At 41.0% G+C, this 27,378-nt stretch overlaps 1 protein-coding gene across 11 annotated transcripts in view; it reads right to left on the bottom strand.

Moving 5' to 3' along the window:
- The window catches only part of zgc:154055 (uncharacterized protein LOC556036 homolog), a 49,772-nt gene extending 22,612 nt beyond the window's left edge, over positions 1 to 27,160 (bottom strand). Inside the window, exons 1-6 of one of the 11 annotated variants that reach the window (XM_061895601.1) lie at positions 26,874 to 27,160; positions 26,688 to 26,747; positions 26,321 to 26,429; positions 26,100 to 26,225; positions 24,891 to 24,955; positions 17,396 to 17,501 (exon numbers count right to left, since the gene is read on the bottom strand). In XM_061895601.1, the coding sequence (XP_061751585.1) occupies positions 17,396 to 17,501; positions 24,891 to 24,955; positions 26,100 to 26,225; positions 26,321 to 26,429; positions 26,688 to 26,747; positions 26,874 to 27,061 (654 nt within the window). In that variant the 5' untranslated portion in view covers positions 27,062 to 27,160. Of the gene's footprint in view, positions 1 to 17,395; positions 17,502 to 24,890; positions 24,956 to 26,087; positions 26,226 to 26,320; positions 26,430 to 26,687; positions 26,748 to 26,873 lie in introns of all 11 variants that reach the window. The other 10 variants (XM_061895602.1, XM_061895603.1, XM_061895611.1 and 7 more) reach the window with 10 other exon arrangements.
- Between the last annotated feature and the right edge of the window lie 218 nt (positions 27,161 to 27,378).

Genomic DNA, 27,378 nt, shown 5'->3' with positions numbered 1-27,378 from the left:
TTTTCCGGAAGGAACACTCCTGAAGGAATAAATAAAGTACTATCTAATCTAATCTAATCAAATCTATTTTGCTGATGTGGGTTGACTAGTTCATATTTTTATCAAACCATATTCCTAAATATTTAAATACTTGTACCTCTTCTATATTTTCACCTTAGAGTTTTTATTTGGAGCTTGTTTGGTACTTTTGTCTTTGTAAAATGTATGACTTTTGTCTTTCCAACAGAGAATCTTAAACCTCAAGCCGTTCCCCAGTCTTGAACATTATTTACCACTTTGTTAGTTTTTTGATTATTTCTTTTGACTCTAAATAATATACTAGTCTTTCATTAATCTTTTTTTTTTTCCATTACTTTTCCCCAAATTTATAATTTCCTGCCTCTTCCGGGTCTTACCCTGACTTGCATATTGGAATTGTTACCGCTAATTTTCCCCTCTGCCGGTCATTCTCCTTCTTCATATATCCTGTCATATCATTTCAAGACCACTTCTTTGACGATGCCACCTAAGTTTTTGATCATTTGATAACCCGCTAGGTCTTTCCCCGGTGACGTATTTTCAACCTTTTTCAAAATTCGAACCATTTCATTCAAAGAAAATGTCATATCCATAGTGTTGGTAAAGCTATTAACGTTGTCTTCCATCATTTCCCCAATATTTAAACTCATTGTTTTTTCTCTCTTTTGTTTTTCCACATTTCTCAAATTATCATTACTGTGCACTTTAACAAATGTTTTTGCTAAAGGTTCTGCTGTTTCTTTACCCGTGACTACATCTTCTTTGATAAATGTGGCACATCATCCTCTTTACCCTTCATTCCTATCTTTACGAATCGTTATATATCCTTTTATTATAAAGTTTAATTTTGGCTTCAGCCCTGTTTCTTGAATACAAATTATACGTGGTTTAGTTTTCATATTTTTAATATATCCCTTTAATTCATGTTCGGTTGCTATCAAACTTCTGGCATTCCACCGGACAATTAACAGGGTGTTGGAATGTGGTAACATGACTCCGTCACGTCTACTCTCCGTAGTACAGCTTGCACCCGGTACCAAGATAGTTCTTTCAACAACTTTGATGCTGCTTTGACAATTATTTTGATCTTCTCAGTCTTATTTTTACTTTCATTTTGTATCAAAGCTGAGTTGTGCTCTCTGGTTTATTTTGCAAATGAACCGACAGAACATGATCATGTACAAGACTCGCCTACCCACAATGCACTGCAGCCCAACGCTCCTGGTCGGATGTTTTTTTCGGGGTTCATGGAGAGATGCGGTAAACAGTGGTAGCCAAGACACACGGTCACACACGGTCACACACGGTCACACTCGGCAATTATTTTGACCTGGGGAGCAGATATAGAGGAAAAAATGTGTCTGGGGGGCCGGGATATCTGATTTTCAGGTACAAAAAACTTCACAATGACACAAAATAAACACAACAGTTAAACCTCACACTAAAAACAAGACATTGACTTGTACGTTCAAAAGACAGAATAGAACAAGTCAAGACATGCAATGCCATCTACAAAATGTTATGTAAATGTTAGTCATTACACACGCGGCTATGGTTTTGATGTATTTGTTACAGACATGTTTACGTCAAGTAACATCACATGGTTCCATTTGCACCTTTCAACAAATCTGAAAAGGAATATTAAGAAGTAAAACTTATATTTAATCCTACCTCTTCTCCGAGCACACGGTGACTGTACATACGGGTCGAAAAATGTTGACCTAATTCAGCATTTCTCAAAGTGTGGGGAATAGAGACATGACAGGTGGGGCGCGAGGAAAGGGAGGAAATTTTTTATTTTTGATTTTTTTTTTACTATGCTTTCATTTTCTATACACACTGTAAATCACTTTGTGATTCTGTCTGTGAAATCCGCCGTATAAAAAAATGTAAATTACTTATTTTTCCTGTAGGCTTTAAATTTCTCGGCAGGAGCGAAAGTTTGACAGACATAGCAACAGTAACTTTCGCAGGCAGGGCTAACAGGAACAAACTTTCGCGCGGATGGGTAGCAGGCTAATGTGCGAACCACAATTACACAAAATGGATACATTTGCAACTCGCACCTCAAAGGTCTGCGGAGAAACAAAAATATGACGGGTCTAATCAACCAAAAAGTCAACCTAAAAGAAAATATGGCGAAGGGTATCTTGCTCTTGGATTCACGGCAGCGGAGGTGGGGGCAGAGGAGAGACCCCTGTGTGTTCTTTGTCTAAAACGGCTAGCAGCAGACAGCATGAGACCCAACAAAGTAAAGAGACAACTCGAGACCACACATGATGTCCAATAAATTGTTTTGTTGGGGCGATGGGGGTAGGTGGGCCTTGAGTCTAAAGTGGGGATGACAGAAAAAAAAAAAGTTTGAGAAGCCCTGACCTAATTGTACGGATCTCACTTTAAACGGCAAACCGATCATTCAAATGTTTTCACTTTGAATATGAAACGAGGAGTAAAATGTACAATATTATCAATTATTTCACAAGGACATGTTTTAAGGATATTGTACAGTATAATTAAATCTAAAATGAATGTGATCACTTTCAGGATCATTTTATTTTTAGCCAGTAAACAACTGTTATGTACTTTTGAATCGGGTTTTCCCCTTTAAATAACAAAAATTATAGAATTTTACAATATTCATTATTATTAAATATTAAATGTGCCAACTAGTTTTACGGCATACATCATTCCCCCTTTACCCATTTGTTAAAAAGACGAAAGTTGATGCGAACGCCTACGTGCTGTCAGAAAACTAAAAGAAGAAGAATGCCTTTGTGCAATTACTGCTATCCTGGCACAAGTTATAAAACAAACAAAGTTACCAAATTTTTTTTCTGAGGAGACAAAACGAAAAAGAAAGAAAAATAATAAATCAATCAATAAAATGCATCAGTCAAATAGTACAGGCAACTTCGTTAACATGGAGCCACAGACAATTTCATTCAAAAAGTCCCAATTGCTAACATAAAGATACAACAACAAATAAAGGCAAAGAAGGCCTAGTAGGTAATTACAACAACAGACAAAGTATTAAAAATGTCGGTCCAATAACTGCACAGGGATGGGCAGAGCCAAAACATGTGTAGCAAGTAAGCTGGAGACTGTTGACACTGAAATAAGGCTATATGTGGCACAGATACAAGATTTATAAACTCTACTTAAAGCCCCACTTAAGAATTTTCAGTTTTGGTTTATATTGGCCGCACCAGTGAACCAAAGCGATGGCGTTTTCCCAAAAGGAAAACCACATTTACCATGAGGACTAGCGCATATAGCGTCCAACTGACACGATAATGCCACAATGATTCTGTATTACTGAACTTTCCACAGTAGGAACCTACATTCGTTTTCTACCACTTATTCCCTTTTGGGGACGTGGGGGTCGCTGGCGCCTATCTCAGCTACAATCGGGTGGAAGGAGGTGTACACCCTGGACAAGTCGCCCCCTTATTGCAGGGTCAACATAGATAGACGGACAACATTCACACCAACCTACATATTTTACTCAAACCTTATATTTGCAGTTTGAAGTCACTGCATTGTTTTTTCCTTGTACAGTTCTTTTGAGTTTGTTGCGTGGTTGGTCAGTGTGGAACTGCAAAGTATCGCGCTGGTGGGTATTTATTGCTACCACACAAATTTCCAGTAGCTAAAATTAGTATTATTATTCTGATTTGAGCATTGAAAGTCACTTACTAGTTTAGCAGGAACAGATCCAAAGCAGCATTGGTCTAAAATCTCTTGTCTTTTGACCTCACGCAAGCTAGTGAAAGTCGTGCCATTGTTGATCCTTGATTGTCCCTCCCTTTTTCTTTTTTTTTGAAAACCCGATTCAAAAGTACATAACAGTTGTTTACTGGCTAAAAATAAAATGATCCTGAAAGTGATCACATTCATTTTAGATTTAATTATACTGTACAATATCCTTAAAACATGTCCTTGTGAAATAATTGATAATATTGTACATTTTACTCCTCGTTTCATATTCAAAGTGAAAACATTTAAATGATCGGTTTGCCGTTTAAAGTGAGATCCGTACAATTAGGTCAGGGCTTCTCAAACTTTTTTTTTTTCTGTCATCCCCACTTTAGACTCAAGGCCCACCTACCCCCATCGCCCCAACAAAACAATTTATTGGACATCATGTGTGGTCTCGAGTTGTCTCTTTACTTTGTTGGGTCTCATGCTGTCTGCTGCTAGCCGTTTTAGACAAAGAACACACAGGGGTCTCTCCTCTGCCCCCACCTCCGCTGCCGTGAATCCAAGAGCAAGATACCCTTCGCCATATTTTCTTTTAGGTTGACTTTTTGGTTGATTAGACCCGTCATATTTTTGTTTCTCCGCAGACCTTTGAGGTGCGAGTTGCAAATGTATCCATTTTGTGTAATTGTGGTTCGCACATTAGCCTGCTACCCATCCGCGCGAAAGTTTGTTCCTCTTAGCCCTGCCTGCGAAAGTTACTGTTGCTATGTCTGTCAAACTTTCGCTCCTGCCGAGAAATTTAAAGCCTACAGGAAAAATAAGTAATTTACATTTATTTATACGGCGGATTTCACAGACAGAATCACAAAGTGATTTACAGTGTGTATAGAAAATGAAAGCATAGTAAAAAAAAAATCAAAAATAAAAAATTTCCTCCCTTTCCTCGCGCCCCACCTGTCATGTCTCTATTCCCCACACTTTGAGAAATGCTGAATTAGGTCAACATTTTTCGACCCGTATGTACAGTCACCGTGTGCTCGGAGAAGAGGTAGGATTAAATATAAGTTTTACTTCTTAATATTCCTTTTCAGATTTGTTGAAAGGTGCAAATGGAACCATGTGATGTTACTTGACGTAAACATGTCTGTAACAAATACATCAAAACCATAGCCGCGTGTGTAATGACTAACATTTACATAACATTTTGTAGATGGCATTGCATGTCTTGACTTGTTCTATTCTGTCTTTTGAACGTACAAGTCAATGTCTTGTTTTTAGTGTGAGGTTTAACTGTTGTGTTTATTTTGTGTCATTGTGAAGTTTTTTGTACCTGAAAATCAGATATCCCGGCCCCCCAGACACATTTTTTCCTCTATATCTGCTCCCCAGGTCAAAATAATTGCCGAGTGTGACCGTGTGTGACCGTGTGTGACCATGTGTCTTGGCTACCACTCTTTACCGCATCTCTCCATGAACCCCGAAAAAAACATCCGACCAGGAGCGTTGGGCGGCAGTGCATTGTGGGTAGGCGAGTCTTGTACATGATCATGTTCTGTCGGTTCATTTGCAAAATAAACCAGAGAGCACAACTCAGCTTTGATACAAAATGAAAGTAAAAATAAGACTGAGAAGATCAAAATAATTGTCAAAGCAGCATCACAGTTGTTGAAAGAACTATCTTGGTACCGGGTGCAAGCTGTACTACGGAGAGTAGACGTGACGGAGTCATGTTACCACATTCCAACACCCTGTTAATTGTCCGGTGGAATGCCAGAAGTTTGATAGCAACCGAACATGAATTAAAGGGATATATTAAAAATATGAAAACTAAACCACGTATAATTTGTATTCAAGAAACAGGGCTGAAGCCAAAATTAAACTTTATAATAAAAGGATATATAACGATTCGTAAAGATAGGAATGAAGGGTAAAGAGGATGATGTGCCACATTTATCAAAGAAGATGTAGTCACGGGTAAAGAAACAGCAGAACCTTTAGCAAAAACATTTGTTAAAGTGCACAGTAATGATAATTTGAGAAATGTGGAAAAACAAAAGAGAGAAAAAACAATGAGTTTAAATATTGGGGAAATGATGGAAGACAACGTTAATAGCTTTACCAACACTATGGATATGACATTTTCTTTGAATGAAATGGTTCGAATTTTGAAAAAGGTTAAAAATACGTCACCGGGGAAAGACCTAGCGGGTTATCAAATGATCAAAAACTTAGGTGGCATCGTCAAAGAAGTGGTCTTGAAATGATATGACAGGATATATGAAGAAGGAGAATGACCGGCAGAGGGGAAAATTAGCGGTAACAATTCCAATATGCAAGTCAGGGTAAGACCCGGAAGAGGCAGGAAATTATAAATTTGGGGAAAAGTAATGGAAAAAAAAAAAAGATTAATGAAAGACTAGTATATTATTTAGAGTCAAAAGAAATAATCAAAAAACTAACAAAGTGGTAAATAATGTTCAAGACTGGGGAACGGCTTGAGGTTTAAGATTCTCTGTTGGAAAGACAAAAGTCATACATTTTACAAAGACAAAAGTACCAAACAAGCTCCAAATAAAAACTCTAAGGTGAAAATATAGAAGAGGTACAAGTATTTAAATATTTAGGAATATGGTTTGATAAAAATATGAACTAGTCAACCCACATCAGCAAAATAGATTTGATTAGATTAGATTAGATAGTACTTTATTTATTCCTTCAGGAGTGTTCCTTCCGGAAAATAAAAAAATAGGGGAAAAAGTAAAAAGGTGTTAAATATAATGAGGTCTTTGAGGGGTAATGATTGGGGGGCTGATAGGTTAACGTTGAAAACAATACATGTATATATTTATAACTTTAATTCCATCTGTTATTGATTACGGATGCATTATTTACCAATCTGCTTCAAAAACATGACTTGGGAAAATAGACCGGATCCAGTCACAGGCTTTAAGGTTATGTTGTGGAGCTACTACATCAACCCTAGTGCCAGTATTACAAGTAAAAATGAACGAAAAACCTTTGGACAAGAGGAGAGATCAACTCTCAGCAGTTTATCGGGCAACTTTAAAAGGATCCAAGCAAGGATATCCGACTTGTCCAGTGCTACCAATCTGCCAAGAAAAAGAGAAAACAAAAAAGAATAGTTTTGGGTGGATTATAGGAGACATATGTAATAAAGTTAAAATTGACAATATTAAAGTTAGTCCTGCAGTACCAATGCCTGCAATACCACCGTGGATGTTTGATAATCCCAAAAGAAAACATGCAATTACTAAAGAATAGAAATTTAAATAGTTACCGGATAGAAAAATGGATTGAGATATGATATATACGGATGCATCAAAAACTATATAAAAAAAAATAAAGGTAAGAGCTGTAGCAGTTATCCCACAAGGAAACATAGTATTAAATAAAATAATCAGTGATAAACTATCTGTTTTTACGGGGGAATTGGTAGCAATTTATATGGCAGTTAACTGGATAGAGGAAAACAAAGCAAGGAAAGTAGTTGTGTGCTCGCAGTCCAACAGTGCATTGATGAGCATAAAAAACATAGCATCAGAAACAAGACAAGATTTAGTTTATGAAATAGTTCAGGCAATCTATAGAATAAATAAAGCGGGAGGTGTGGTAACATTTCTTTGGGTTCCTTGGAAGATATTGTAGGATGGAATTCACAACACATAGGATATAAAGCATTATACACGTATTTAAAAACATTGGGTTAAATAAAAGAATATAGAGTAGGGATCCATCTTGATCCACACTCCATTTCAACCAGAAGGTTGCTTGGCGGAAACAACCGCCCACCTCCGGAATCAGTCCCCGCCCATTCCCCTTAGGCGCGAAATTCATTTGAGCGAAAGACATTAGAGTGAGAGGAGCTCTTTAAAGCTCCTGAGAATCTTAAAAAGCTTACAGAAAACGAGAAAAACTTACAGCGGGTGCCTGTCGGACATTCACCGTCGTTTTCGATGATTTCCCCTCGGAGCAAGGATTCGATGTCTGGAGTCTTTGGCGCAATCAAGCCTTCTCCTCTGCCTGGAACGGCCGTTGACGGACCCGACAGCTTTAAGGGAGACGAGCGAGCCGGAGATGTAAACGGAAAATCTGTAAGTAAATATATGTATATATGTATTGTATACCGCATGTTTTTTTTCTTGTAAAATGAGAATCATTTGACTCACCAGACTGCGATTGTGTTAAAACGATCGCGTTAGGATCTTACGGCAAATCCTCTATAAAACTAAATAATGAATACACTGTGACGCTTGTGTGGCATTGTAATGCCGGATTGGTTCTTCCGGGGATGCGTCGAAGCGATGAACACAACAAGGTAAGTTATAAATGGATTTATTAAATAAAACAAATGGCTTAGCGTAAAAGCTAGCGAGAATATACATACAAAGATGAAGGTCGAGAGTCGTCACTGTTGCGCGTGGGCAAATTAGGATCCGAGGAAGACTGAACAGAAAAGGCTGGCTTATAAAGGAGGGTGATTAGCTGAAGCAGGTGTGCGGTACGAGTGTAGCAGGTGAACTAATGAGTAACCAGAGTGATGGGCAAAACAGGAAATAAACGGGTCAGACTGAGAATGAAACAAAAATGGAAATAACAAACATGTGAAGATCTGAGCAGCAGATCGCAACAGTATTCCCCCCCAACAAAAGACAGATACCAGATGTCTCAAAAACACAAACAAAAACTTGAACCCCCTCCCCAAAACCAGAAAGTCCACAAACGAAGGGAGGGCGGAGGGAGGCCACGGTGGAGGGTCGCCAGATCGCATGTCCCCGAATCCACCGAGGACACATCATGTGGCGGCGGCGGGTGGAACGCTGCTGCCGAAAAAGTTTTGGCGGGCGACCTCGAAAAGGCCACATTAGTGGCCGCCTCGCAGGATGAGGTGCCCGGCGAGGCGGACGACCCGGGCACGGCCACATCCGTGGCCGACATGGAGGAGGGAGTGTCTGGCGAGGAGGATGACCTCGCAGAGGCCACTCCCGTGGTCGACGTGGTGGACGACGCCTCAGCACCGAAATCCCAGCAGGCTTGGAAGCAGCAGACGAGGGTGCGGGGACTGCAGCCAAAGCAGGCCCGAGTGCAGCTGGCGAGGATGATGCGGGTGCTGCAGCCGAAGAAGGCGTCGGAGGCGGCCTGGGAGCCGCAGGAGTCGTCGGAGGCGGCCTGGGAGCCGCAGGAGTCGTCGGAGGCGGCCTGGGAGCCGCAGGAGTCGTCGGAGGCGGCCTGGGAGCCGCAGGAGTCGTCGGAGGCGGCCTGGGAGCCGCAGGAGTCGTCGGAGGCGGCCTGGGAGCCGCAGGAGTCGTCGGAGGCGGCCTGGGAGCCGCAGGAGTCGTCGGAGGCGGCCTGGGAGCCGCAGGAGTCGTCGGAGGCGGCCTGGGAGCCGCAGGAGTCGTCGGCGTAGAAGCAAACGGCGACGTCGTAGAGGCAGGCGTATTAGTCGTCGGCAGTGCTTGGCGGCGTGGAGCTGGTACCGGCGCTTGGCGGCGTGGAGCTGGTACCGGCGCTTGGCGGCGTGGAGCTGGTACCGGCGCTTGGCGGCGTGGAGCTGGTACTGGAGTAGGCTCCAGCCCTGTCGACACAGTTGTAGGCTCCAGCCCTGTTGTCGACGTTGGTGTGGGCTCCAGCCCCGTCGTCGACACTGGTGCTGGAGTAGGCTCCAGCTCTGGAGCTGGTACTGGAGTGGGCTCCAGCTTTGGAGCTGTTGCTGGAGTGAGATCCAGGCTAAAGTCTGTAACTGGTATGAGAACCAGTTCTGGGTCGGAGGCTGGTGTGAGAACCAGGTGGGAGTCTAGTGCTGGTTTGAGAACCAGGCTAGAGTTCAAAACTGGTGTGAGAACCAGACTAGAGTTCAAAACTGGTGTGAGAACCAGGCCCGAAAAAGCTGCTGGTGTGTGAACCAGGCGAGAGTCGAATTCTGGCGTGAAAACCAGGTTAGTGTCATGTGCTGGTGTGAGAACCAGACTGGGAGCAGGTGTCGGCTTCAGCCGAGGAGCAGGTGTCGGCTTCAGCCGAGGAGCAGGTGTCGGCTTCAGCCGAGGAGCAGGTGTCGGCTTCAGCCGAGGAGCAGGTGTCGGCTTCAGCCGAGGAGCAGGCACAGGGGTCTGCCGAGGAGAACTAGGGGACTGGCTGTGAGCAGGACTAGGACTATGATGAGTGATAAGACAAACACTAGGACTCGGGCAAGGACTTGAGAGAGGACCAGGACTTACAATCACACTAGTGCTTTGAGAAGGGCTTGGGCAACGACCAGGACTTACAGTCATACCAGGGCTTGGGCAAGAACTAGGACAAACGGTCAAACTAGGGCTTGGGCAAGGACTGGGACTAACAATCAAACTGGTGCTCGGGCAAGGACTAGGACAAAGACTAGGACTTACAGTAACACTGGGGCTCGGACAAGAACTTGGGTAAGGACTAGGGTTCGGACGGAACACAGGTGGAGGAGGTCTACAAGGCCGTTGAGACTTGGCCGGGGGAAAAGCAGGTGGAGGAGGTCTACAAGGCCGTTGAGACTTGGCCGGGGGAAAAACAGGTGGAGGAGGTCTACAAGGCCGTTGAGACTTGGCCAGGGGAAAAACAGGTGGAGGAGGTCTACAAGGCCGTTGAGATTTGGCCGGGGGAAAAACAGGTGGAGGAGGTCTACATGGTGGCTGTGGTTTAGAGGGTAGTATCTGTGCTACCTCCGTAGCACAGCTATAGGTCATAGCCCCTTCCTCCAGACGGGGATCCCAGACCCGTTCCCTATGGTCAGGGACTGACCTTAAGGGAGGGTGGTGGGAGGCTTGGAGGCGGGCCGACTCCTCCCCTTTAATTTGTCCAGAATTTCCTTTAGAAAAGGGAGGAAACACCTTGGACTTGGCCGGAGAATGAGGTTTTAAAGGAGGTGTAGGAGAAAAACTAGGTGACTGAGGTTGACTAGAATAATAAGAAAAAATATCCTGATAATTCTGTATCTTGTCATGAATGTTATTGATATTCAAAAAAGGTTGGGAATGAGAATTACTGTCCACAATATAAAAATCTTCTGAAAAAATGTCATCAACAGAGGCCGGTGTTGCGTCACCGGTGGGCGTTCCCCAATTGACGTCATCGCTTGTGTCAGAAAAAGTGTCATGGCAGCTTAAGGAATGATTTGAAAAAAAACAAGCAGGATTACCGGTAATGACGGGTGAATCCTGGACGGGGTGAAACTTGCTGTGTCCATGGGGAGGAATAAGTGGTGCTGGAACATTACTGCCGTGCGGGGGGCCTCTCCACTGGACCCCCCGCCTCTTCGGGGCAGCGCGAACGGCTTCGGAGGGGACTTCAGGCCCACAGTCAAGTCTTTCCTGCTCCCAAGCCATGAGCTCCAACCACAAACCCAAGTCGAAGGGTTCCTCCCGTGGTTTCGACGCGGAAAAACATTTTGATGCTCGGATCCTACTGTGACGCTTGTGTGGCATTGTAATGCCGGATTGGTTCTTCCGGGGATGCGTCGAAGCGATGAACACAACAAGGTAAGTTATAAATGGATTTATTAAATAAAACAAATGGCTTAGCGTAAAAGCTAGCGAGAATATACATACAAAGATGAAGGTCGAGAGTCGTCACTGTTGCGCGTGGGCAAATTAGGATCCGAGGAAGACTGAACAGAAAAGGCTGGCTTATAAAGGAGGGTGATTAGCTGAAGCAGGTGTGCGGTACGAGTGTAGCAGGTGAACTAATGAGTAACCAGAGTGATGGGCAAAACAGGAAATAAACGGGTCAGACTGAGAATGAAACAAAAATGGAAATAACAAACATGTGAAGATCTGAGCAGCAGATCGCAACATACACATAATATTAAATAATTTGAAGGTTTAAACACACCTCGATAATCATCTTCCAACTTTGTAAGACCGTTTAAGCAAAGTTCATCGTCTTTCACTTCGTCGTCATCGGCTGGTAAAAAAAAAAGTATTACAACGTCGTACAAGTGCAATGCTTTTAACGTTTAAATGCTTAAATGGAGTTAAACCAATGTCTAATAACATGGTAAAGCAGAGGTAATGGTGTGTGTGTGTGTGTGTGTGTGTGTGTGTGTGTGTGTGTGTGTGTGTGTATGTGTGTGTGTGTGTGTGTGTGCGTGCGTGCGTGCGTGCGTGTGTGCGTGCGTGCGTGTCCTGTTGTTTCAGACGATCGTAAACATTTAAACTGTCAGATGGGTAGTCAGTAAAAACTGAACCCTCCTTTGTTCCCCAAACTGACCTGTTGTTTCAAACGACCGTAAAGACCAGTTGCTACGTGACACTGTGTTCTGCGATAGTTTTTTCCATCTGTTTAAATATGTTTTCGTGAGGTATGGAAGTTGTTTCAGACGATCGTAAACATTTAAACTGTCAGATGGGTGGTCACATGCTGCTCAGATGACATTGCTTTCTTAAAAAACTGAACCCTCCTTTGTTCCCTCGTCAGGTCTTAACGATGTGTGCGTACGAATGTGTGTGTGTGTGTGTGTGTGTGTGTGTGTGTGTGTGTGTGTGTGTGTGTGTGTGTGTGTGTGTGTGTGTGTGTGCGTGTGTGTGTGCGTGTGTGCGTGTGTGTGCGTGTGTGTGCGTGTGTGTGCGTGTGTGGGTGTGTGTGCGTGTGTGTGCGTGTGTGTGCGTGTCCAACAAAAACTTCCCAATCCACGGTAGATAACGATGAAAATATCGAGAAAGGGCTTCCGTCTCTTCTTTCTTTTAGCTGAAATAAGCAGATATCCCCCATTTCGTATCTGAATACAAATCCAAAAGATCCCTCCATCCCTAACCCTTCCAAGTCCCATTTCTCACGCAAAGACTCGGTCGGCGGCATCTGAATACGATTTAGAAACACTCGACTTTTTTGCGGAGCGTCAATGTAAGTTTTATTATTTTTATAAATCGACACAGGCGTTTCACTAATCATGACCGAATCGAACAAAGTCTTTACGCTAACGTATAAAGCTCCAAATAATGACTAAGCCTTACACCGCCCTTTTGTACCCCTCCTCTGCGTGTGTGTGTGTGTGTGTGTGTGTGTGTGTGTGTGTGTGTGTGTGTGTGTGTGTGTGAAGTGCGTGCGTGTCCACATCTCCACACGTAACATTCCCAGCCATCAATACATCGAAATCTGGAAGTTGTTTCAAACGATCGTAAACATTTAAACTATCAAATATATGGTCATATGCTGCTCAGATGACATTGCTTTCTTAAAAAAAACTGAACCCTCCTTTGTTCCCTGTCAGGTCTTAACTCCACCCTCTTCCTGGTTTAACCACTCCCACCGCAGGTCTTAACTCTGCCCTCTTTCTGTTTAAAACTCCACCCTCTTCCTGGTTTAACCACTCCCACCGCAGGTCTTAACTCCACCCTCTTCCGGGTAAGCCACACCCACTTGACCTTGACATTTGAACCTGACCTTTGACTTTGACCTTTAACCTTGACCTTTAACCTTGACCCCTCATAAATCATTAACCTTTGAACTTGACCCCTCATAAATCATTGACCTTTGACTTTGAGGGGTCATAAATCATTGATTTATGAGGGGTCATAAATCACTTTTTGACTAAAGGTGTCCCCTTAAATTCTCTCACGTCCACAGTTTCCAAAAATAATTTGAAATGTGGACTCGTCAGACCACAGAACACCTTTCCTCTTTGCATCAGTCCATCTTAGGTGAGCTCGAGCCCAGGCAAACCGGCGGCGTTTCAGGGTGTTGTTGATAAATTGGTGTGGCTTGCATAGTAGAGTTTTAACTTGCACTTACAGATGTAGCAACCAACTTTAGTTACTGACAGTGGTTTTATGAAATGTTCCTGAGCCAATGTGGTGATATCCTTTACACACTGATGTTGGGTTTTGATGCAGTACCGCCTGAGGGATCAAAGGTCAGTAATATCATCGCTTACATGCAGTGATTTCTCCAGATTCTCTGAACCTTTTGATGATTTTACGGACCATAGATGGTAAAATCCCTACATTCCTTGCAATAGCTCGTTGAGAAATGTTGTTCTAAAACTGTTTGACAATTTGCTTACAAAGTGGTGACCCTCACCCCATCCTTGTCTGTGAAATACTTAGCATTTCATGGAAGCTGCTTTTATACCCAATCATGGCACCCACCTGTTCCCAACTAGCCTGCACACCTGTGGAATGTTACAAATAAGTGTTTGATGAGCATTTCTCAACTTTATCAGTATTTATTGCGACCTTTCCCAACTTCTTTGTCATGTGTTGCTGGGATCAAATTCCAAAGTTAATGATTATTTGCAAAAAAACAAATGTTTATCAGTTTGAACATCAAATATGTTGTCTTTGTAGCATATTCAACTGAATATGGGTTGAACATGATTTGCAAATCATTGTATTCCGTTTATATTTACACCTAACACAATTTCCCAACTCATGTGGAAACGGGGTTTGTATATAATAGTCCGCGTCTCCCTTTGTTCTGTGCCAGAATGTCTTGTTGTCTCGTACATCTCCAGCACCATGCCCAAGCCTTGTTTCGTCTTGTTTTAATTTATCCGAATCCTGAAGTTGATATTTTGAGTTTTCTTTTTCTCTTCCTCTGTAGAGTTTTTTTTAAAGTTTTCAAATTGAAGAGTTCAGTTTATTTTTACAGTCTTTTATTTTCCTCATTTTTGAGGGATTTTTTGTTACTAATTTTGCTGGACCAGTGTAGAGGTTTTATAGCCTATTGTTTTCCATCCTTCTGAGGCATTTTTTGTTGTTTATAATTCTTCTTATATTTCTCACTAGTGTAGTTGGAGATTGATATTTTTGTTTCCTCCTTTCAGAGTAATTTTCAGTTTTTTTACCTTTTGTGAAACCTTATCGCCAAGTTGTCGGAATTTATAGCCATTTTTTTATTGCCCCGACTCAAGAGTTGAAAAGTGATCATTTAAAAATAAAAGCCTGCCTGATTGTTCTCCACTCTGCACCTAAATCCCATTTCTGATCCAGGCCTGACCCAAGTATGTTTTTATTCTTTATGCATATGCTAATATTGTATGGCAGACAAGAGGAAATAATTAGTCCATGTGTAGCATCTGAAGAAGGAGAGAACTTTGTCATAGTCGTTATATCGTGTCACCAGAGGGTGTCTCTCACATTGTGGTATGCAAATTAATGAAATTAGGATCAGAGCTCGCCTGCAATAGTTTTCTTCAGAATGAATATAATGATGGCAGAAGAACGGAAACAATCAGTACAAGTGAAGTCGGGGAGAACGGGGTTGGTTGTCACACTTGTTATTTCAGAAGATGTCTCTTACAGTGTGGTATGCACATTTACACAATTAGGACCAGAGCTTGCCTACATATTTTTTTTTTTCCAGAGTAAGATAGCTGAATCTAAGGTTAGAGGACCTTAGGTTTTTAACGTCAAACTGTGAATAGTTTTCTCCTGAGTATTTGTCTTTTGGGCTTTTATGTCATGCGTTTATAACAAAACAAGTGTTACCTGAAAAAAAGTGTAAAGGGAAAGCAGTATTTACCGCCATCAGGATGTTATGAAAGTTTTGGTTTGTTTGTGTGTTATAGCAGTGGTTCTCAAATGGGGGTACTTGAAGGTATGCCAAGGGGTACGTGAGACTTTTTGAAAATATTCTAAAAATAGCAACAATTCAAAAATCCTTTATAAATATATTTATTTAATAATACTTCAACAAAATATGAATGTAGGTTCATAAACTGTGAAAAGAAATACAACAATGCAATATTCAGTGTTGACAGCTAGATTTTTTTGTGGACATGTTCCATAAATATTGATGTTAAAGATTTCTGTATTTGTGAAGAAATGTTTAGAATGAAGTTCATGAATCCAGATGAATCTCTATTACAATCCCCAAAGAGGGCTCTTTAAGTTGATGATTACTTCTATGTGTAGAAATCTTTATTTATAATTGAATCACTTGTTTATTTATCAACAAGTTTTTAGTTATTTTTATATCTTTTTTTCCAAATCGTTCAAGAAAGACCACTACAAATGAGCAATATTTTGCACTGTTATACAATTTAATAATCTCAGAAACTGATGACATAGTGCTGTATTTTACTTCTTTATCTCTTTTTTTTTCAACCAGAAAATGCTTTGCTCTGACTTGAATTAAAAACATGTTCACAGGGGGTACATCACTGAAAAAAGGTTGAGAACCACTGTGTTATATATAGTTAGCAACATAATTCAAAAATAAATGTCCGAAATGGGACAAAGAGCAAGTCATTACATTATGAGCTACACCTATGTGTGTGTGTGTGTGTGTCTGAGCGTGTGTGTGCGTGTGCGTGTGCGTGCGTAAGTGCATGTGTGTGAGTGTGTGTGTGTGTGTGTGTGTGTGTGTGTGTGTGTGTGTGTGTGTGTGTGTGTGTGTGTGTGTGTGTGTGTGTGTGTGTGTGTGTGTGTGTTCTTGTATTTCTACCATTCTTGAGACACCAACAAGAAAAAAGTACTTTCCATATGAGGACCGGTGATCAAGTTAGGACCGAAATCATGAGTTATGATCCGCCGCCCGGATCATATTATTATTTCGATTTTTGAGTCTTTTGGTGTTTTCTGTTTGTTTTGGACTCATTCGGTTCCGGTTTGTGCACCTCTGTTAGTTTTGTTAGTTTTGTCAACGTCTGTTTTATTTCTTAATAAATAATTTTTCCTACTTGCAAGCTGTGTCCGAAGCCCAACTGCATCCTTGGGAGAACGAAACCAGCATCACCATGCAACCAACGCGTCACAGTAGGAAGCAAGCAAAAAGAAGTTCTCTCGCTGCCGGCATTTCGGAGGTTAATTGGCAGCGGATCATAATAATATGATCCGCTGCCCGGATCATATTATTATTTAGATTTTTGAGTCTTTTGGTGTTTTCTGTTTGTTTTGGACTCATTCAGTTCCGGTTTGTGCGCCTCTGTTTGTTTCCATGGTTGCTCATTGTTTTCACCTGACGCACACCTGTGTTGTGATGACTGTCTTAATTTAAGCCTGCCTTCTCCGTTCATTCTTTCTTGCTTTCAAATTTGCTACACGCAACAAGTGACGACTTCTGTTCCTGGTTCTGTTTATGCTAGCTTCCATGCAAAGCCCTATTTGTTTTGTAGCTCCCATGCTAGTTCTGTTAGTTTTGTCAATGTCTGTTTTATTTCTTAATAAATAATTTTTCCCACCTGCAAGCCGTGTCCGAAGCCCGACTGCATCCTTGGGAGAACGAAACCTCCATCAACAAGCGACCAACGCATCACAGTAGGAAGCAAGCAAAAAGAAGTTCTCTCGCTGCGGGCATTTCGGAGGTTAAGGGCGGGGGGCTGTCCTGTTCTGATCCGCCGCCCGGATCATATTATTACTTAGATGTTTGAGTCTTTTGGTGTTTTCTGTTTGTTTTGGACTCATTTGGTTCCGGTTTGTGCGCCTCTGTTTGTTTCCATGGATGCTCATTGTTTTCACCTGCCACTTGCTCCTGACGCGCACCTGTGTTGTGATGACTGTCTTTATTTAAGCCTGCCTTCTCTGTTCATTCTTTCTTGCTTCCTAATTTGCTACACGCAACAAGTGACGACTTCTGTTAACGGTTCTGTTTATGCTAGCTTCCATGCTAAGCCTTATTTGTTTTCTAGCTCCCATGCTATTTCTGTTAGTTTTATCAAAGTCTGTTTTATTTCTTAATAAATCAATTTTCCTACCTGCACGCTGTGTCCGAAGCCCGACTGCATCCTTGGGAGAACGAAACCCGCATCACCATGCGACCAACCCGTCACATCATGGTTCCAATTCGGTAACCCTCTGCAACTAATAGAGAATGTTTAATTTGTACCCCTGGTGGCGACTTCTATAAAAATTAGGGTGGTCCCAAAAAGGAGGGCTTTTTCAAATTGACCGTGTGTCAGTTTCAAAAGTATTCTCCCTCTGGTCAACATATAAAATAACAAGTGTGTGTAAAAAATTTAACTGCCCCCCCTCTGGCCTACATATGTAATAACAAGTGAGAGATAAAAATTTAAATGTGCCCCCTTTGGCTAAAATTAATAAAATGAAAAAAAATAACATCTATACAGTATGTTTATAGAGACATACTGTAATAACTTGAAGTAATTGATGAAGATTAAAAAACCATTACAAACAAGAAATTTAAATTGTTTTAAAAATAACTGAAAGCTTTCCGTTTTATATTTGCGTAGTATGTGCAAAAATAGTGGAGACAGACATGTTTATTCAATTTTGTTTATTTAAGTCCTTTATACAAACCCCGTTACCATATGAGTTGCGAAATGGTGTTAGATGTAAATATAAACAGAATACAGTGATTTGCAAATCATTTTCAACCCATATTCAGTTGAATATGCTATGAAGACAACATATTTGATGTTCGAACTGATAAACATTTTTTTTGCAAATAATCATTAACTTTAGAATTTGATGACAGCAACACTTGACAAAGAAATTGGGAAAGGTGGCAATAAAATCTGATAACGTTTAGGAATGCTCATCAAGCACTTATATGGAACATCCCACAGATGTGCAGGCTAATTGAGAACAGTTGGGTGCCATAATTGGGTATAAAAGCAGCTTCCATGAAATGGGAAGTAATTCACAAACAAGGATGGGGTGAGTGTCACCACTTTGTAAGCAAATTGTCGAACAGTTTTAGAACAACATTTTTCAATGAGCTATTGCAAAGGATTTAGGGATTTTACCATTTACGGTCCATAAAATCATCAAAAGGTTCAGAAAATCTGGAGAAATCACTGCATGTAAGTGATTATATTACGGACTTTTAATCCCTGAGGCGGCACTACATCAAAAACCGACATCAGTGTGTAAAGGATATCACCACATGGGCTCAGGAACACTTCATAAAACCACTGTCAGTAACTACAGTTGGTCGCTAAATCTGAAAGTGCAAGTTAAAACTCTACTATGCAAAGCCAAACCCATTCATCAACAATATCCTGAAACGCCGCCGGCTTGGCTGGGCCCGAGCTTACCTAATATGGACTGATGCTAAGTGGAAAGGTGTTCTGTGGTCTGACGAGTCCACATTTCAAATTATATTTGGACACAAAAGTTGTGGTGTCCTCCAGAACAAAGAGGAAAATAACCATTCAGATTGTTATATGTGCAAAGTTCAAATGCCAGCATCTGTAATGGTATGGGGGTGTATTAGTGCCCAAGGCATGGGTAACTTACACATCTGTGAAGGCACCATTAATGCTGAAAGGTCCATACAGGTTTTGGAGCAACATATGTTGTCATCCAAACAACGTTGTCATGGACGCACCTGCTTATTTCAGCAAGACAATTGTTACAACAGCGCGGCTTCGTAAAAAAAGAGTGCGGGTACTTTCCTGGCCCGCCTGCCGTCCAGACCTGTCTCCCATCGAAAATGTGTGGCGCATTATGAAGCGTAAAATACGACAGCAGAGACCCCGGACTGTTGAACGACTGAAGCTCTACATAAAACAAAAATGGGAAAGAATTCCACTTTCAAAGCTTCAATAATTAGTTTCCTCAGTTCCCAAATGTTTATTGAGTGTTGTTAAAAGAAAAGGTGATGTAACACAGTGGTGAACATGCCCTTTCCCAACTACTTTGGCACGTGTTGCAGCCATGAAATTCTAAGTTAATTATTATTTGCAAAAAAAAATGAAGTTTATGAGTTTGAACACCAAATATCTTGTCTTTGTAGTGCATTCAATTGATGATGGGTTGAAAAGGATTTGCAAATCATTGTATTCCGTTTAAATTTACATCTAACACAATTTCCCAACTCATATGGAAACAGAGTTTGTAAATAAAAAAGGAATACAATGATTTGCAAATCCTTTTCAACCCATATTCAAGACAGGACACAGAGTTCATATGAGACAGTATTCATGATAATGCGTTCCAGAAGAAGAAGGAGATTCTCACAGCGGAGCCAGGGCCAGAGCAATTGCAAGAAATTTAGGGATTTCAACATCTACGGTCCATAATATCATCAAAAGGTTTAGAAAATCTGGAGAAATCACTCCACCTAAGCGGCATGGCCGGAAACCAACATTGAATGACCGTGACCTTCGATCTCTCGAAAGGCACTGTATCAAAACAGAACATCAATCTCTAAAGGACATAACCACATGGGCTCAGTAACACTTCAGAAAACCACTGTCACTAAATACAGTTTGTCGCTACATCTGTAAGTGCAAGTTAAAGCGTTACTATGCAAAGCGAAAGCCATTCATTAACAACATCCAGAAATGCCGCCGGCTTCTCTTGACCCGAGATCGTCTAAGATGGACTGATGCAAAGTGGAAAAGTGTTCTGTGGTCTGACAAGTCCACATTTCTAATTTTTGGGGGAAATATTCGACATCGTGTCATCCGGACCAAAGGGGAAGCGAACCATCCGGACTGTTAACGACGCAAAGTTCAAAAGCCAGCATCTGTGATGTATGGGGGTGCATTAGTGCCAGAGGCATGGGTAACTTACACATCTGTGAAGGCACCATTAATGCTAAATGGTACATACAGGTTTTGGAACAACATATGCTGCCATTTAAGCGCCGTCTTTTTCATGGACGCCCCTGCTTATTTCAGCAAGACAATGCAAAGCCACATTCAGCACGTGTTACAACAGCATGGCTTCGTAAAAAAAGAGTGCGGGTACTATCCTGGCCCCCCTGCAGTCCAGACCTGTTTCCCATCGAAAAGCGTAAAATACGACAGCGGAGACCTAAAACTGTTTGACTATTTGCTCACGCAGTTGTGGACAAAGGGGTGTACTTCACCCCATCCTTTCTTGTGAAGGACTGAGCATTTTTTGGGAAGCTGTTTTTATACCCAATCATGGCACCCACCTGTTCCCAATTAGCCTGCACCCCTGTCGGATGTTCCAAATAAGTGTTTGATGAGCATTCCTCAACTTTATCAGTATTTATTGCCATCTTTCCCAACTTCTTTGTCATGTGTTGCTGGCATCAAATTCTAAAGTTAATGATTATTTGCAACAACAAAAAAAGTTAATCAGCTTGAACATCAAATACGTGGTCTTTTTAGCATATTGAACTGAATATGGGTTGAAAATGATTTGCAAATCATTGTATTCCTTTTATATTTAAATCTAACATATTTTTCCAACTCATATGGAAACGGGGTTTGTACTAATGAAGTAACCTAGCCTAAACTATAGCACGCATAAAAATGTGTTTCCTGGTCATGTTTTTCTTGCGTGGTTTTCTTTGCAATGCATTAAATCAGTCCTTCTCAAATTGTGGGACAAGGAGGCTTCCAGTATTGTTGTCTTTATTCCTGCTTGAACAATAGACCAGCATCCAGATATATGGCAGCAGTGCTCAAATAAATCAACGGGCTGACCAGGCCGGATGAAGGTTAGGTTTCCTATCAATTTAAATAACAATCAACCCCTTAATGTGTGACAGCCGTGGTCCTGATGGGGTTGGTTATCACAATGTGTCAGCATATCTGTGATAGCACATCTCTTTGTTAAAATAACTTTGAAAATGAGAGGAATGCACTTTTCAAGCCATCACTTTGAATTTAATATAAAGTGTTTTGATGATGAGCAATTCAGAAAAAAGCATGTTTGTAGATTTAGAGCATATTATGAAACGCAGCACATTGTGTGGTATGTGAAAACCTTAATCTTTGGAACAAGGCATGTCCTGAATTTTGACCCCTACTATTTCCATTTTCCCCAGCACCTTCCTGTAATGAGATTGTTGGTTCACAGTTGCCTAAAAGACATACAGTATAACCTGATCTACTAACAGTTTGTGTGTATTAAAACACATGCAAAATTGATAGCACACGCAAAGCTGATCTACTACACTTGTGCACAGAGGATTGTGTCTCTTAAGTAAGCAAAAATAGGGAGCACAATCTATTGAGGGTCCCTGTCTTCATGAATGTGCAGAATATATGCTGATCATCATAGCGCTAACGTTACTGGCAGGAGAAATTCACGTATAATTGTTTAGCACATGTAGTGTGATCTATCAAGACAAAAATTGTATCGCAGGAGCTGTTTTGTGTCTATATTTAGTTTGTCTAGAAAGAATGTGCAAACTGGCAGTTGCGCAGGAATAGCTGTGAGAAAGGAGGTGGTGTCATTAAAGCTCCGTCCCACGTATTCTTATCAACATAGAAGGTCTGTCAAAAATACAAAATATTACACATATCATCTATTCAGCAACATCATTTTATGATTTTATTAAAAGGGAATTGTACTTTTTTGGGGAATTTTGTCTTTTGTTCACAATCATTACAAAAGACAAGAACTTTTTTTATTTCAGTATTTCAAATATGATTAAACAAAACACTTGGCAGACGCAGCTAATGGGAGTCATTATTGTAGTCTTCAAAGCCCTCTAAAAATCTTTAAAACCCTCCATCAACATTTTATATACACACTGCAAGTCTATATAAAATGTAGTAACATACATGTTCATAACAAGATCTAACATGTGCAACATTTACCGTATTTTGATCATTGACTGACTTCTTCCGCGCATTGATTTGTTCTTCCATAGCATCGCACGTCTGACTTCCAGCAACAAATGTATGTTCTTACTTCCGGATACAAAACCCTTGTGTGTGTTCTAATCATAGCAGACTTGGTAAGAAACAACAAAGACGACTATTTTTGGACAAATGAGGATTCACAACCTCATCTTTTTTTAAGCTGAATGAATGAAGGATTAAGTACTGCTTTTATAAGCGAGCACAAAGAAGAGGATGAAATGTTGGACCAGACGGAAGCCGATAGAGTGATGAATGATAAATGGGTTGTACTTGTACAGCACTTTTCTACCTTCAAGGTTCTCAAAGCGCTTTGACAATACTTCCACATTTACCCATTCACACACACATTCACACACTGATGAGGGGAGCTGCCATGCAAGGCGCTAACCAGCACCCATCAGGAGCAAGGGTGAAGTGTCTTGCTCAAGGACACAACGGATGTGACGAGGTTGGTACTAGGTGGGGATTGAACCAGGGACCCTCGGGTTGCACATGGCCACTTTCCCACTGCGCCACGCCTTGAAAGCCACTCGAAACTGCAAATGTGGAATTTGGAGACAAGTTATTTCGACATAAATGGCGTGCTTGCCCCAAATAAACTAGAAAAAACTTCCCGGGCCAGGTAGACCAAAGAGACAACCGTTCATCAAGTGATTCACACTTTATATGTGCATATGCTGTCTGGCTAGCTGTGTACAAAAACAAAACATTAAATATGGGCTATTACTTTACAGATACTGTACAATGATTGTTCATTAGGGGTATGGGAGAAAATTGATTCGAATACGAAACAAATCTTTTTTTCTTTTTTCTTTTCTTTTTTTTTCCTTTTTTTTAATCAATCCAACAAAATAATACACAGCAATACCATAACAATGCAATCCATTTCTAAAACCAAACCTGACCCAGCAACACTCAAAACTGCAATAAACAGAGCAATTGAGAGGAGACGCAAACACGACTCAGAACAAACCAAAAGTAGTGAAACAAAAATGAATATTATCAACAACAGTATCAATATTAGTTATAATTTCAGCATAGCAGTGATGAAAAATCCCCCATTGACATTATCATTAGACATATCGGGTCGGCATAGCTCGGTTGTTAGAGTGGCCGTGCCAGCAACTTGAGGGTTGCAGGTTCGATTCCCGCTTGTGCCATCCTAGTTACTGCCGTTGTGTCCTTGGGCAAGACACTTTACCCACCTGCTCCCAGTGCCACCCACACTGGTTTAAATGTAACTTAGATATTGGGTGTCACTATGTAAAGCGCTTTGAGTCACTTGAGAAAAGCGCTATATAAATATAATTCACTTCACTTCACATTTATAACAATAAAAAAAGAACAATAGTGTCACAGTGGCTTACACTTGCATCGCATCTCATAAGCTTGACAACACACTGTGTCCAATGTTTTCACGAAGATAAAATAAGTCATATTTTTGGTTCGTTTAATAGTTAAAACAAATGTACATTATTGCAATCAGTTGATAAAACATTGTCCTTTACAATTATACAAGCTTTTTAAAAAAAATCTTCTACTCTGCTAGCATGTCAGCAGACTGGGGTAGATCCTGCTGAAATCCTATATATTGAATGAATACAGAATCATTTTGATTCGGAAAAATATTGTTTTTGAATCGAGAATCGCGTTGAATCGAAAAAAATCGATATATAATCGAATCGCAACCCCAAGAATCAATATTGTATCGAATCATGGGACACCCAAAGATTCGCAGCCCTATTGTTCATGTTTTCAGTCAGTATCGATTGGTGTCTTAACGCAATGTGTTGTGCCATACAAACTCAAACGTGTTTCGTGCTGACATAAAAGCTATCTCTCGCTGTAGTTAGCTTTTACAGCTTATACTGTCGCGTGCTGATGTATACTTCAATAGTAAAATAGTTCCTCATTGTTCACTCTTACAGCAACAATGTCGCTACAGCTTGGTTATTATACAGGTTATGGAACATAAATGAAGTATTGGTGATGGTTTTGAATGCATTTTTCAAGTGAATTAGAGGTGGAATTGATGGCTCCCATTAGCTGCATCGCCAGCCACCTAGAAAGAGCCGACTTGTACGTGTTAGAATACAAAAAGAAAAAGAAAAACTTTTGTCTTCTTGTCTTTCATAATGATTGTGAACAATTGGCAACATTCCAAAAAAAGTGTTAAGTGTTAAAGGCCTACTGAAATTAGATTTTCTTATTTAAACGGGGATAGCAGGTCCATTCTATGTGTCATACTTGATCACTTTGCGATATTGCCACATTTTTGCTGAAAGGATTTAGTAGAGAACATCGACGATAAAGTTCGCAACTGTCGGTGCTAAGAGAAAAGCCCTGCCTCTACGGGAAGTCGCAGACGATGAGGTCAAGTGTGGGGGATCCTCACATATTCACATTGTTTTTAATGGGAGCCTCGAGCAAAAAGTGCTATTCAGACCAAGAAAACGACAATTTACCCATTAATTTGAGCGAGAATGAAAGATTTGTGTTTGAGGATATTCATAGCAACGGACTAGAAGAAAAAAAAAAAAACGAGTTAAAAAAAACTGCAAATGCTTTGTGACGGATTTAAACACATTTACTAGGATATTTCTGGGAAATCCCTTATCTTTCTATTGTGTTGCTAGTGTTTTAGTGAGTTAAATAGTACCTGATAGTCGGAGGTGTACGTCCACGGGTGTCTTGACGCCAATGTCTCAGGGAAGTCGACAGCAGCTTTAAGGACAGCCAAAGCTCAGCTTTTCTCCGGTAAGAAGCGACTTTTTAACCACAATGTTCTCACCGAAACCTGCTGGTTGACATTTGGTCTGGATTCATGTTCGCTTGACCGCGCTCTTATCCATAGTACATTTTCACCTCCGGGAATTTTTAACAAGGAATCACCGTGTGTTTGTGTGGCTAAAGGCTAAAGCTTCCCAACTCCATCTTTCTACTGTGACTTCTCCAATATTAATTGAATAAATTGCAAAAGATTAAGCAACACAGATCTCCAAAATACTGTGTAATTATGCCGTTTAAGCAGACGACATTTAGCTGTGTGTGTGCGTAGCGCTCATACTTCCTTAAAACCCGTGACGTCTTGCGTACACGTCATCATTACACGACGTTTTCAAGACGAAACTCCCGGGGAATTTAAAATTGTAATTTAGTAAACTAAAAAGGCCGTATTGGCATGTGTTGCAATGTTAATATTTCATCATTGATATATAAACTATCAGACTGCGTGGTGGGTAGTAGTGGGTTTCAGTAGTCCTTTAAGGGGCTGATTACAACAAATTTGATTGATGCGTTTTGGTGTCTGCTGGTGTTTCTTTTTTCCATTACATTCATTTTTTTCATATACTGTATATGCAATATGCATGTTGGTTCGAATGTAGATGCCCTGCAGGACTGCTTCTAAAATGCCCAGAAAAAGTTGTACACATTATAGTTGTCTGCTGCCTGTTTCAAATCATAACAAAACGCCACAGGTTGGAGCATGATAGCATGAATGTGCAATAAATGAATGTCTCCATGGTGCAAGCCACGTAGTACACGCAAAGGGGTCTACAGATAAAAACTAGCCTTCTGGCTAATTCTGGCTTTTTTTAACCATGTGTAGTCATGTGTTTTCATGAAAATGCATTGTCCCCTTTGAAATAAAATAATCTTAATCTTTAAAACGTCATTTAAATAAGGTGGTCTACACCACTTTTGCACCTGTTATCAAATGTACATGCTGCCTTGGTAAATCACACTCAACACGTCCACGAATAGTACACACAATTGTATAGCTTGCACACGCTGTTTAGATTAGGCCCGCAGTGTGTGTGTGTGTGTGTGTGTGTGTGTGTGTGTGTGTGTGTACTTTCTATAGTACCAGCTCCTCCATTTCAGTGTAATGCTTCTCAGGGTTGGAGAGGCCCCACTGGTCGCAGAAGATGGCATCACATGGTCTGTAGAAGAAGGGGTACATGTCCGCCACACAGTCCAGACAGGAAAGGGTCTGTAGAAAGCAAAGAAAAATAATGTTGTGAAACAGATTTCAAGCTCTTGGTACAGTGTGGCGCAAGATAGTCTAATGGCAATAATGTATTGCACCTCAATAGATTGTGCAATGTTGAGGCACTGCTCCATGCCTGGGATGTCAAGCTGAAGTACAAACAGATCTTTACATTTGATGATGATAGTCCCTGAAGATCCAGAAGCCCTAAACCACCAAACACACAGTAAAACAATGGTAACAAGCCCCTGTTCGATGTGTCATGTTTTAGTGGAAAAAAAATTGCTTTGCACAGCATTGTTACATGGAGCTTCCGTTGCAAGCTTTATAGCTGTTTAAAAAAAAAAGCTGTTAGTAGTAGCAAGCCACGCACAAGAGTGAGGAAGAGCGGCACTAAGATGTTTCCTGTAGGCTGTAAAGGTGCAACACTTTGCTGACACATTGCAACACGGGTGATCCTCCAACCTTTTGCTGTTGACCACATTAGTAAAGGGGCCCAAGTACCCCGAAAGGTTTTCCACACTGCTTAAAAGACATTTGAAGTGTCATTAGGTATCAGATGGCTGTGTCAGCATATATTGCATGACAGCTAGTAAGGTAAGTAGATCATGCAAAAGGATTAAGGTGACCCCAATGTACCAAGGTCCTCACCTTTTCTCTATGGCATCAATGTTTCTGAGAAGGAGCAGAACCTGGCCGGAGCTGTCCTGCTCCTCCCGGTGGGAGAAGAGCAGGTGGTGGCCAGTGATGCATAGGGTGCCCCTGCTTGGTGGGTGCAGAGGCTGTTGGAGCACAACATCCTCTACATTGGCAGTCTTGATGTGCTCAGAAAACTCCATTCAACCAAGCACAAGCAAACTTCGGCAGCAAATAAAATGTCTTGACTGGAAATCACTTCCTCATCAGCATGAAAATGAAAGGAACACCCCTACTGTTACTCCTCCTCCTCTTCCTCCTCCTGCCATTGTCGGACTGATGAGAAGCAGAACATGGGCATAGGTTCTAACATGCTTTTTCATGTTCTAAGTACTGTTGCAAGCTGTTGCATGACTGAAGCAGCAATAATTATTAAGCACATGCCTTTGTCTGTTTCTTTCTCTTTTGTTGAGCTGATGTTTACTCATCACTTATTTGGAGGGACACAAGAAGAAAAATA

This window comes from Nerophis ophidion, linkage group LG03 (assembly GCF_033978795.1).
Source record: "Nerophis ophidion isolate RoL-2023_Sa linkage group LG03, RoL_Noph_v1.0, whole genome shotgun sequence".
Classification (NCBI taxonomy): domain Eukaryota; kingdom Metazoa; phylum Chordata; class Actinopteri; order Syngnathiformes; family Syngnathidae; genus Nerophis; species Nerophis ophidion.
Note: the sequence above shows the minus strand (reverse complement) of the source record. Positions and strands in the feature narration are given on the sequence as shown.